This window comes from Nannospalax galili, unplaced genomic scaffold (genome assembly GCF_000622305.1).
Source record: "Nannospalax galili isolate Female #2095 unplaced genomic scaffold, S.galili_v1.0 scaffold1382, whole genome shotgun sequence".
In the NCBI taxonomy this organism is placed as follows: Eukaryota; Metazoa; Chordata; class Mammalia; order Rodentia; family Spalacidae; genus Nannospalax; species Nannospalax galili.
In genome coordinates, this window is record NW_008348397.1 from 159,626 (window position 1) to 171,738 (window position 12,113).

The 12,113-nt window shown below is 45.9% G+C and overlaps 1 protein-coding gene across 2 annotated transcripts in view; it reads left to right on the top strand.

The window, feature by feature from the left end:
- Positions 1-1,514: 1,514 nt before the first annotated feature.
- Positions 1,515-12,113, top strand: part of Socs7 (suppressor of cytokine signaling 7) — a 45,425-nt gene continuing 34,826 nt past the window's right edge. For both annotated transcript variants that reach the window (XM_008845261.3, XM_029569449.1), the window contains exons 1-2: positions 1,515-2,671; positions 11,414-11,478. In XM_008845261.3, the coding sequence (XP_008843483.2) occupies positions 1,695-2,671; positions 11,414-11,478 (1,042 nt within the window). In that variant the 5' untranslated portion in view covers positions 1,515-1,694. The remainder of the gene's footprint in view (positions 2,672-11,413; positions 11,479-12,113) is intronic.

Genomic DNA, 12,113 nt, shown 5'->3' on the forward strand with positions numbered 1-12,113 from the left:
TCCCCAGGAACTGGAGTTGTTGATGGTTGTTAGCTGTCATGTGGGTACTGGGAACTGAATCTGAGTCTTGTACAAGAGTAGCCAGTGCTCTTAACTACTAAGCCATCCCTTTAGCCCCCTTTTTCTTTTGCCTTATTTTTTTTTCCTTTTTTTCTTTTGAGATAGTGTCTCCCTGTAGTCCCAGCTGACCTGGAACAGGCTGGCCTTTATCTCACAGAGATCCTCCTGCCTCTGTTTCTTGTGTGCTGGGAATAAAGGTGTGCACCACCATGCCTGGGATACATAATTTTTTTTAGAGTGATGGAGAATATGATAGTAATTTAAATTTACATCTCCTGGACCTCTGTAGCTAGTAAATTATGAATAACATGACAATTGAAGAAATACTCCTCCAGTAATAGAAACGGATTCTGATTTGGCAAAGAAGTTATCCTAGTCATTGACAATACGATCATTGCTCTTTGCCTTTTTCACTGCGCTCTTGCATTAAACAGAGGAAAATATCAATCAAAATTCTTGTTACAATTACACTCCTTCCTCACTTGTAACTAGTTTGGCTACCCAGGTAAGTTTGGCAAGGATTGGGTATGTAGTCCAAAGGTTGAATTAATACTCAGCATGTGTCAGTCATACTTGAATTTAATCCCCAGCATCTCCCTCTCTCTCTCTCTCTCACACACACACACACACTAAGGCACAAATCAGAAACATTCTGTAAGAATTATATGGAATTGGCTATTGCATATTCTTATTACTTCGAAATTGTGTACCACACATTTTTTATAGTCAAATTTATAAATTTATGTAATTCTATATACGCACATACACATTCCCTTTCTTCCCCCAAAGAGCCAGTTTTTAAAAACTTACTTCTGAATCTAGAACACATTTTCTTTGTTCTTTTTAAAAAATATTTTTTGTGTGAGTGTATTGTCTGCACGTATATAAGTGCCCCCACGTGGCGCAAGGCCTGTGGAGATCAGAAGAGGGCTTCGGAGCTCCTGAAACTGGAGTTTTGGACGGTTGTTAGCCACCATGTGGGTGCTGGGAACTAAACCTGGCTCTTCTGCAAGAGTAGCCAGTGCTCTTAACTACTTACCCATCTCTCCAGCCCCTAGAACACATTTTCTTGTAGTCATCCCGTAAGTCATTGGATACCGGGAGGAGGGGAATACCCATTAACCAAATGACTCAGACAAGGTCACACATCGCAGGCAGCATGGATGGGACAAGAACCACAGACCGTGACAAGGCCAGCGACCCCTCTCCCAGGTCCACACCTGGGTTCCAAGTCCTGCCCACTTCACCGAGAAGGATGGCTAGAGCCTGGGCACCCGGCAAGAGAAAAAGCGTGGATCGGTGCAGGGGACCAAAGCGGGCGGAGAACCCCCAGACGGCCAATAGCCGCCAGGGGCGAGAGCAACGTCAGGCGCAATGTAGGCCTACGCTGCGTACCCTAGGGAAAGGGGCGTGACGCGCCTCCCGGAAGTGACGTGAGGGGCGGTCCTCGGCGGCGGCGCGCGGCCTGGGCTCGCGCTGGGCTCCGCGCGCCCCCCGCCCCCTAGGAGGCAGAGGCCGCGGCGGCCTTTAGCGCTGTCGCTCGGGGGGCCGCGGCGGGCGGGGCTCCGGCTGGGCCCGGCCTAGACCCCACCCCAGCCCGGCTCACAGCCGCCCGCCCTCCCTCAGTCTCTTCGATGCAGGGGGCCGAGCTGCGGGATGGCGAGGCGGCGGCGGCCGCTTCATACCGAGTCTTGAGCCGCCTCCTCGGCTATGGAGACGCGGCCCCCGAGTCAGGCCCGCCGCCGCCGCCGCCGCCGCCCCCGGGCCATTGCCAGCAGCCGCCGCCATCCTTCCTGGCGCGGCCAGGCCCGCGAGGCTCCCGGCCGCCGCAGCTGATGGTGTTCCGCAACGTGGGTCGGCCGCCGGAGGAGGAGGACGTGGAGGCGGCTCCGCAGTCGGGAGCCTCGGAACTGCTGTGTTCCCGGCACCGCTGTGCGCTGGACCCCAAGGCCCTGCCGCCTGGCCTGGCTCTCGAGCGGACCTGGGGGCCGGTGGCTGGACTAGAGGCGCAGCTGGCGGCGCTGGGGCTAGCGCAGTCGGCGGGGCCGGGAGTGAAGGCGGCCGGGGCGGGCTGCTGCCCCTGCCCGTGTCCCCCGCAGCCGCCCCCGCCGCAGCAGCCCCAGCCGCTTGCTGCCGCCCCGCAGGCCGGGGAGGACCCCACGGAAACGAGCGACGCGCTGCTGGTCCTGGAAGGCTTGGAATCGGAGGCCGAGAGCCTGGAGACTAACAGCTGCTCAGAAGAGGACCTCAGCAGCCCGGGTCGGGGGCCAGGAGGGGGTGGCCGGCTTGTGCTGCAGCCCCCGGGTCCCGAACTGCCTCCGGTGCCCTTCCCGTTGCAGGACTTGGTCCCCCCTGGGCGCCTGAGTCGAGGGGAGCAGCAGCAGCCTCCTCCCCCGCCGCCGCCTCCCGGGCCCCTCCGGCCCCTTGCTGGCCCGTCTCGGAAGGGCTCCTTCAAAATCCGCCTCAGTCGCCTGTTTCGCACGAAGAGCTGCAACGGTGGCTCGGGAGGTGGGCATGGGACCGGCAAGAGGCCTTCTGGAGATCTAGTTGCTTCAGCTGCGAGCCTGACGGACATGGGAGGCTCTGCGGCCCGAGAGCTGGATGCGGGGAGGTGAGATCGGTTGGGGGGCAGGCGACAAACTTTAATCCTCCCCCCCTTTTTTCCCCTGCTAACACAATCCTGGCAGTTCTCAAGCTGTGGACTTCAGGAGGAGGCAGACTTGGGGCTAAAGGTGGTGACATCTCGCATTAGATCAGACCTAATTGTGGAAACAGCTTTCACTGTGGGAGAGTTAGCACTTGGTGACAGTTGTCAGTGGGTTAGCATCTCTTGCTGGCCCTCCCCTACCTGCCACCTCTGTCCTGGCCCCACTTTTTAGGTCTCCGTCTGCCCCCAGAAGTCTTGTCTACCTTTACTAACCCTGCAGGGAAGTTGCTGGAAATGCTTAGCCTTGGGGGCAAAAAGCTGGTGTCAGTCATCTGCTTATTATTATCTTGACCACCTTGATTATTGTTCTCTCTGGGTGCCTGCCCCCACTCTCTTCACACATGCAAAAGACCTGAAGAACTCAGCCAGCAGTCAGTTGGGCATCTTCTTAATGTTCTGGCTAAAGATGTTTGCTATCTCCACCCTGTGTGCTGACCACACTCAGGAAAGCTTTGTGTTCCCTTGTGTTCCCTTTTGCATTTTCTCCCTCACTCATGTGAGAATTCTCAGTGAGGTATAAACATTGGTACAAGAGTTATGGGTCAATTTATGAAAATTCCAAACTTAGACATTGAGTTTTCCCCCCCTGAATTTGTAAAGGGTGGATTGCTTTTTGACATCTGACTGTAGTCCTATAATGTCAGTTTAGAAAGCTGTCACCTTTGTGTGGATGAAATGAGCTGTGATTGTAGATTATAGTTCTGAATGGGTCTTAGGAAGACTAGCATTAGGGATGGGTGTTTTGTTTTGTTTCTTTGTTTTTTAAGACAGGGTTTCATTATGTTAACCAGTCTGGGTTTGAACTCACTTTGTAGCCAGGCTGGTCTCTTGATTTTCCTTTTGTCCTCCTGAGTATCAGGATTATATGCCCGTTGCCACCATGTCTGACAGGAATTGGTCATGGTGTGGTTGGTGTCATGGGTTCCTGAAACATACTGGCCAATACAAACCAAAAGCAGATGAATTGATAACTTTGCTGTGCACTAGACTCTTGAGTGGTTTTGTTGTTTTTTGAGACAGGGTCTCACTATGGAGCCCTGGCTGACCTCGAACTAGATCAGGCTGGCCTTGAACTCACAGAGATCCATTTGCCTCTGCCTCTCTTGCTGTGATTAAAGGTATGTGTGACCACACCCAGCAGTCTTTCAGAGTTTTGGGGAAGATAAGTATGTCTGAGACCTAAGAATATGAGTTTTTAAAAGCTCCATTTGATCCTGGATGTCAAACTACTCATTTGTGGATGTGGATTTCTCAAGGGAACTTGGGTACTCCCAAGTGGAAAGTGTGGGCTCAGTTTGGCCCTGTCACCCTTTCTGAACAGCAGTGCCATGTGCCAAGCCCAAGTTCCCAATTGTTTACCCCCAGTATGTAGTCCCTTTATGTAGGTTTATGTATCTGTCTACTCCTGGTGATCTCCTGCTGGGAACTCAGGTCTTGAAAAGTGTGTGGCTGTGAAACAGGTTTTTTTGTTTTGTTCATTGTATATGTGTGTAGAAGGTTCTGTGTTTGATGTGCCACTTGCCAATACAGATGAAATTTTCATCAGCTTGGGGTGGAGGACAGGATTGAAGCTGTGGGTAATGACATAGAATAGAGTGATAATTTCTTGTGGTTTGTCTTGCCTTTGTTCCATATTGACCAGGATTTAATTCCAGAGACTGCAGGTGTGGCGTGAAATTAGCTGCTCCGTTTAATAGATTAGGAAGAGGATAGGCATATAACATTATATGGTTTTTTTTGCCTTTGGAAGCAAAATTTAATGGTCATTGGTTGCTCTGCCACCCAGCCCTCACACTAAACACAATACCAATTGGGCTATGCCTCTGCAGAGAAGCTTAGTTCAGGGCACTGGAGAATTATATTTCTTGGTCCAAGAGCTTTTTCTGATGAATTGGAGAAGAGCTAGGTATTTGTGTATAAACATTTGGTTGACTGCTATTTGAGGCAACATGTTGTATAGAGAACTATGAAAGTCTGAATTCCATTTGGAACTCCAACATTAGCTGTGAGATGGAGGACAGATTTGTCATCTTCATCCTTCATCTGTAAAATGGGAGAGTGGTGATTATCTTGTTCGTGTCCTTATTAGAATAGAAGGAAGACAGGAGGAATCTGGATGGAATATTTTGTGCTCCTTGGAAGAGAAATAGTAAGATTAAGTCGGTAAATTTTTCCATGCTAAGCTTTGGTGCCGCTTGCAAGCTTTTCCACGCTTACGTGCCAGTCTTGCTGGCAGTCTTGAAGCTGTGAGAACCTTGGTAAGTCTGGCTAGGGTAGTTGTGATTTCTGTGGCTCTGTATCTCCTAAGCAAGCCCTCCCTGTTGGGAAGAAGAATGCGTTTGGATTTAGCTTGTCCTTGTTTTAATTGGTAGTACCTTAAGCAGTGAGACATTTAGCTTGTCCTTGTTTTAATTGGTAGTACCTTAAGCAGTGAGACATTTCAGTCCTTTGCCAAAGTTCTGGGGCTTCCCTCTCATTGTGGGTTGGAGTTAATTATGGGCCTCTGCTGTCTTTGCTATGTAATTTGGGGCATTTACAATAACCTCTAGGCATAATTCTCTTTACTCTTCTCAATATCTACCTTTCCAATCTACCTTTCCTGAAGCTGTTGACTAGAAAAAATGCTTCTCAGCATCATTTTTAGCAGTTCCCATGTTTTTTTTTAAATATTTTTATTTTATGTGTATGAGTTTATTTATTGCCTGCATGTATGTGAATGCACCCGTGTCATGCAGTGCTGCAGCGGTCAGAAGAGGGCTTCAGATTTCCCTGGAACTGGAGTTAAGGATGGTTCGTAGCTGCTATGTGGGTGCTGGGAGTCAAATTTGGGTCCTCTGCAAGAGCAGTCAGTGCTTTTAACTGCTGAGCCATCTCTCCAGCCCCAGGTCCCATGTTTTAACTTAACTGGACTTCCTTTCAAGATGCTTTCTCGATACATTTAAGTGTACCTGACCAGATATTCTGAGTCTTAAGAGTAGTATGGGGCAGAGCTGGAAAGATGGCTCACAAGTTAAAAGCTCTTGTTGCTCTTGCAGAGGATTGGAGTTTGATTTTCAGCACCCACATTGGGCAGCTCATAGCTGTTTGTAATTCTAGCTCCAGGTGATCTGACCCCCTCTTCTGGCCTCAGCCAGCGTACACATACACACAAATGAAAGTAAAAAATAAATCTCTTCTTTTTTTTTTTTTTTTTTACAAAAAGAGTAGTGTGGGGGCCAGCAACATAGCTGAGTGGGTAAAGGTCCTGCCACCAAGGCTAGTGACCTGACTTTGATTTGTTCCTCAGGGCCCACATGGTGAAAGGAGAGAACCAACTCTTGCAACTTCCACATGCCTGCTGTGTCCACTCCACTCTCCTTGACCCCACTCCAAAATATATAAATTTTGAAAAAAACAAAAAGAATAAGATGAGTTAACTTAGCAAATGCTTTTTAAAGTGAAACGAGAAGTGAGCCTGCCAACTAATAAGGTTTCTGTTCTTGGGAACTAGGCTAAGCCTATACCACACATATGTCAGAATTCAGAGAGCTGGGCTTCTTGCCTGTGGGCCTTGGTGTAATATAGAACTTTGCTATTTCAGGAAAACCAGTGGAGTTCCCTTGTCTGTTTCACATATGTTGAGCTGATTGTTTTCCTTTAGATTTGGTGAAAAATAGAATTTGATCTGCCCTTTTTGAGTGATAATACACACTGAGTCGAGAGTAGGTATCTTGTTCTCTTTGCAAGATTTGTTTCCTGAGTTAGCAGTTGAGGCTATTCCTGGCAGTCTTCATGATTGTGCAGTGGAGAAATGGAGAGTTCTGTAATGATTTTTGTAAAGAGGATGGACATGGTTCTGGATAGAGAGACTGCCAACTGTATGAGTTTGAGGCCCTGCAGTTATGACAGACCTGGCAAATAGTTTAAACTTTTTCTTACTGTTTCTTTGGGTTCTTTAGGTCTTATGGTCTGAAGGGTGTGTGTGTGTGTGTTGTTTTGTTTAAGACATTTTTTAAATATGTATGTATGGGTATGTGCCTATTTGTGTGGGTACCTGCAGAGGCCATAAAACGGCATTGAATCTTCTGGAGCTGGAGTTACAGACAGATGGTTTTGAGCTACCTGACTTGAGTGATGAGAATCAAATCCTGGTCCTCAGGAAGAGCAGCAAGTACTCTTAATTGTTGACCCATCTCTCTAGGCCCTGTTTTTGGTTTTTGAGTTTTGTTCTCACAATGCAGCCCAAGCAGGCCTTGAATGCCAAGCCTAGCCTGCAATTTGAACTCATCTTCCTGCCTTAGTCTCCCAAGTACTGGTATTATAAGCATGCACCATTATGCTTGGTCTCACATAGCCCAGCTGGCTTCAAACTCACTATGTACCCAAGGTTGGTCTTGCATTCCTGATCCTCTTGCTTCCACTTCCCAAGTACTTGGATCACAGGCATGTGTCACCACACCAGCCAGGCTCAAAGGGATCTTTTTTGAGTCATAGTGTGGTATACTGAGAGCAAAATGATTTTATGGTATAGTGAGAAAGTTCTTATTGTGTTTGAGTTTGGGAGTCCATACTCTTGACCTTTTAAACTATCTTTTCACAAAGTGCTTGTGGTTGGCAGCTCTCTTAGAATAAGTTCCTGGGCTTTAGAAATTTCTGTTTGAGTCTTATGTCTTTAACTCCTTAATATTTCTCCTTGCCAACATCATTCCTGGGGTTTTAGGCATTAGACTATGCCTCTTGGCTTTTCCCTAGAAGTGCCCACCATAGGTTCTTTAGTTGGTTTTTGATAGAGTTTTGGATCTGACCTTGCTGCACAGATGTCTGTGTATTGGAACTAAAAATGAACACATGGTTTTTGTGCCTGTAGCACATGAACAGACACTAGCTTATGATGTGTTGGAAATGGCACAGGCTGCCTGACTTGGCACTGTGTGCTTTAGCAGGGCCAGAGGTGTAGTGGGTCTACAAAATCTAGTATTTAGGCATCCTAGTGTGGAAGGTGCTTTAGGAAAGGATACTGGCAGGTTTTTGGGCATCAGTAAAGGGAATTTATGAATAAAAATGTGAGGCATTCCTATTTCATTGTATTTTAGGTTGCAAGGAATTTGTGAACCAGCCAATGGTTATATCTATGTTATTGTCCTGTTTAGTCTAGCGCTTCCCATTCCTTTTATCTCATTAATCTGTTGCAGTGTGGATAATTTTGTAGAATAGAAATGAATACAGGCATTGTCTTCATTGCCTACAACTCAGACACTGATGTACCTGACTCAAAGGACTGCATGCCCTAAAGAAGACCTTAGCCTAGGGCCTCCTGTCCCTGTCCTGTCACTTGAGTCATAGCCCAACAAATCTTTCCACATCTTAGCCTACCTCTTGAATGTTTCTGTTCTAAGATGCAAGTGACCCATTGGCAAAGTGAAAAATGGTTTAATTTTGTACCCCAGTGCTTTTCAAGGTGATCTGGGGAGATAAATAACCTGGAATGTAGTATAGACGGTTGATACAAAAGGCTTATTTGGGCCGGGTATGGTGGCACACTTGGGAGGCAGAGGCAGGTGGATCTCTGTGAGTTCGAGGCCAGCCTGGTCTACATAGTGAGTTCCTTGCCAACTGGGCCTCAGGGAGACCCTGTCTCAAAAAGACCGAAAAATAAAATAAAATAAGAACAAAACAAAAATGCTTATTTGGAGGGCTGGGGTTGTATGTAGTTCAGTTGGTAGAGTGCTTACCTAGCATGCATGAAGCCCTGGGTTTGTTCCCCAGCATTGCATAAACTAGGATGGTGCCTAGTTTATACATAAATAGGGTATGCTGGTACATACATGTAACCCCAGCACTGAGGAGGTGGAGGCAGGAGGATGAAGTTCAAAGGTCATCCTCAGCTATATGTCAGATTCAAGACCAACTTGGGATATATGTGAGCCTGTCTCAAAAAGCAAAGTTTAGGGTCTGGAGAGATGCCTCAGTGGCATTTGGCTGCTCTTGATTCCCAGCTCCCACATGGTAGCTAACAACCATCTGTAACTCCAGTTCCAAGGGATCCAACACCCTCTTCTGACATCCACAGGCACTGCACAACACAGGTACGCTTGTACACATGCAGGGAATACACTCATATATGTAAAATAAAAATAATAAAAAGTATTAAAAAAAGAGCAGTTTATCTGGTATCATTAATGTTGTCCTGCAGCTTATCAGCTTAGAAATGGGCTTTTATCATCCCAGATATTTCCTATATACAAATGAGGATATAGAAAATAAGTGTACTCATGTAATAAATGCAGACCCAGGTACTCATCATTAAGTTCAGCAGACATGGACAGTATTATCAGTACTTTAGAAGACTAGAGTCTTGCTTTCCTGATCATATTTGTCCCTCCCCTAGGTAACTGTCATCGTCAATTGTATGTTAATCATTTCCTTGATTTGTTTTTTAGTCATTTAGATTGGCCTTTCAGCCTTTTAGACCTTTTATCTCTGTTTCTAGCCACAAAGCACCTGTCTTTGCCAGAAAAAACCATCTTGGCACTCTCAGATGATTCTGCCTGGGTTTAGATTCAGATGTTTTTCTTTTTCTAGATCCTAGAAACTATGATTTTTCTTCTTCAAAATGTCGGGGGCGGGGGAGAAGATGAGCTGAAGTGAGAAGGCCTCCGCAAGATGTGTGCATTTGGGAACCGCCATTCTTCAGTGCTTGGCACTGAAGAGACTCGTCCCCAGCATGGGCAGATGGCGGAGTAATGCAGTTTCCTTTGAAAAGAGGCAAACAGCCAAATGGCTGAGGTGTGAACTTTTGAAAGGCCAGTGCTTTGAGTTTCTGCTTGCTGAGTTTAATGTTGTACCCACAAGTTACCAAATAAAAGTCAGCTTGAGAGCTCTTCAGCTCTTAAAGTTCATGTCCAGTGGAATTAACTTTCCATTTTAGTCCTTTGGATTGTTGACACTAAACTGCAATCATGAGCATCTTCTATGAACAGGGGACTATATGTGTTTGTATCTTGTTTTGGGGGGATTTTTTTCTTTTCTTTTTTCTTTTTGAGACAGGGTCTCCCTGTAGCCCCAGCTGACCTAGAACTCACTATGTAGACCAGGCTGGCCTTGAACTCACAGAGATCAGCCTGCCTCTGCCTCTGCCTCTGCCTCCTTAATGCTGGGATTAAAGGTATGCGCCGTCACGCCCAGCCAAAATTAAATAATTTCAAAAGACGTGTTTTTGTTCTGCTTTCAGGGTGGTGTTAGGGATTGAGCTCAGGGCATTGTGCATGATAGGCAAGCACTTTACCAATTGAACTACACCCTCAATCCTGAAATCAAATAATTTTAAATAGGATTTCATCTTAGATCTTTGTTTTCTTTTGCCCTCCTCTTTTGCTGTGGTTGATAGTTTAAAAGATCTTATATTCTACTCAATCTTTTGGGTCAGAGTAGTTCTGAAGTTGAGTCAGCAATAATGCCTAGTGCCAAACCTGGGTTGGGATTTTTTTTTTTTTTTTGGTCTTTTTGAGACAGGGTCCCCTGTAGCCCCAGCTGTCCTGGAACTCACTATGTTGACCAGGCTGGCTTTGAACTCAGAGATCCGCCTGCTTCTGTCTCCCAAGTGCTGGGACTACAGGCGTGCACCAACATGCCTGGCTGGGATTTTTTTAAAAAGTCAGTTTATTGCACTATAATTTTTATGCTGAAGAATTCACCGTTTTTAGGTATCCAGTTTCATTGATATTTGCCCTTTTTTGAGACGGGGTCTCACTATGTAGTCCTTGGTAGGCTTGAACTCAAAGAGATCTACCTGCTTCTGCCTCCTGAGTGCTGGGATTAAAAACATGCACCACCAAGCCTGACTGAATTTTTTTTTTTTTGACAAATTTATGTAATCAATTTCCAGCATTCTACCTGGAAAGTCTATATTGTATCTTGCGTTTCTTTCATTTTTCACTAAAAAGGTACTTGAGATTGTAAAAAGTAAAAGGTACTTGAGATTGTAAAAGTTACCTTTGGTGTATAATCAGAGGTGGTTATTGGAGGAGCATCAAGGAGGAATCATGGGGAGAGCTGTGTGACTCAGCTCAGAGAGAGGAAGGGGCACTTTAGTGCCAGGCAGAGCCCTTACCAGTGATAGGTCTGCTTTTTAACTATAGCCTTGGGCCAGCCACATCGCAGGGCAGTGGGGCAGAAAGAGAGGTCTTCATGGTTGAGGACAGTGTGAATCCTGAGCTGCTCTTGCTCTTTTTAGGCTGCAGTGTGTTCCTGTCTCCCCAACTCCACTTGGGACCTTAGAGTGAATGCTGTTGCTCAGTTCTGGCGTCTGCTCAGGCCTAGAGCCTTTTTCTTGGCTGTAAAATGAAAATTGGCTCTGCATACAACTTTCTTCCTTGTGAAATAGACAGTAATTACCACTCAAGGTGTTTTACTCTTTTCGTGTGCTGGCTATGGAAAGATCCAAAGGGATTTCAGTTGCTTTGTAGACTGGTGAATTCGGTAGCCAAATCTATTTAAGGAATCACCTTAATTATTTCATTCTCCTCCTTGAAATTTTAGGCTTTATTACGGAAATGTTGCTGACACTTCTGTAATAAGGGGTTTGCTTTGTTTTTCGGAACATTGGAATTCAGTGTTTTAGTGATTTAAACACATGTATATTCATTTCTCCCCTTTCTTACTCCCTAGGAAACCCAGGTTGACAAGAACTCAAAGTGCCTTTTCTCCGGTCTCCTTCAGCCCCTTGTTCACAGGTAAGGATGATCTCTTTCTTTTCCTGACTACTGAAAGCAGGAGTGTTCTGAGACCTGTCAGAAAATACCCTTGCAGTTGCATTGCTGGGGAGCTTTAGGTACCTTCAGGCTATCCACAGTAATTTCCTTTAGTCTGTCTCCACTGGGTTGGGTGTGAGGCTCTTTTTAATGGTGTGGAATGTGTTCTCGACTTTGGATGCTTTATAACTTGAAGGTAAAGGCTACTTGTTGGTATTTGGGTAACCCTATACCAACTAAGTTACACCGTGCTTAGTTTAGGGTTGTCACATATAAATTAAAATGATAAAGATACAGGCTCACACTGCATGAAAAACCTCTAGAAGTCATATAATTCCTGTCCTAGCTTCCAAAGAAGTTTGTAAATTATCTAATAAAAATCATGCATGATAGCTGGAGAGATGACTCAGTGGTTAAGAACACTGACTGTTCTTGCAGAAGACCCAAATTCAAATCCCAGCACCCACGTGGCAGCTAACCACTGTCCATAACTCCAGTTCCAGGGGATCCGATGGCCTCGTCTGTCCTCCACAGGCATTGCACGACACAGGTGCACTTACCTACATGCAGGCAATGCACTCATACACATAAAATAAAAATAATAAATAAAATATTAA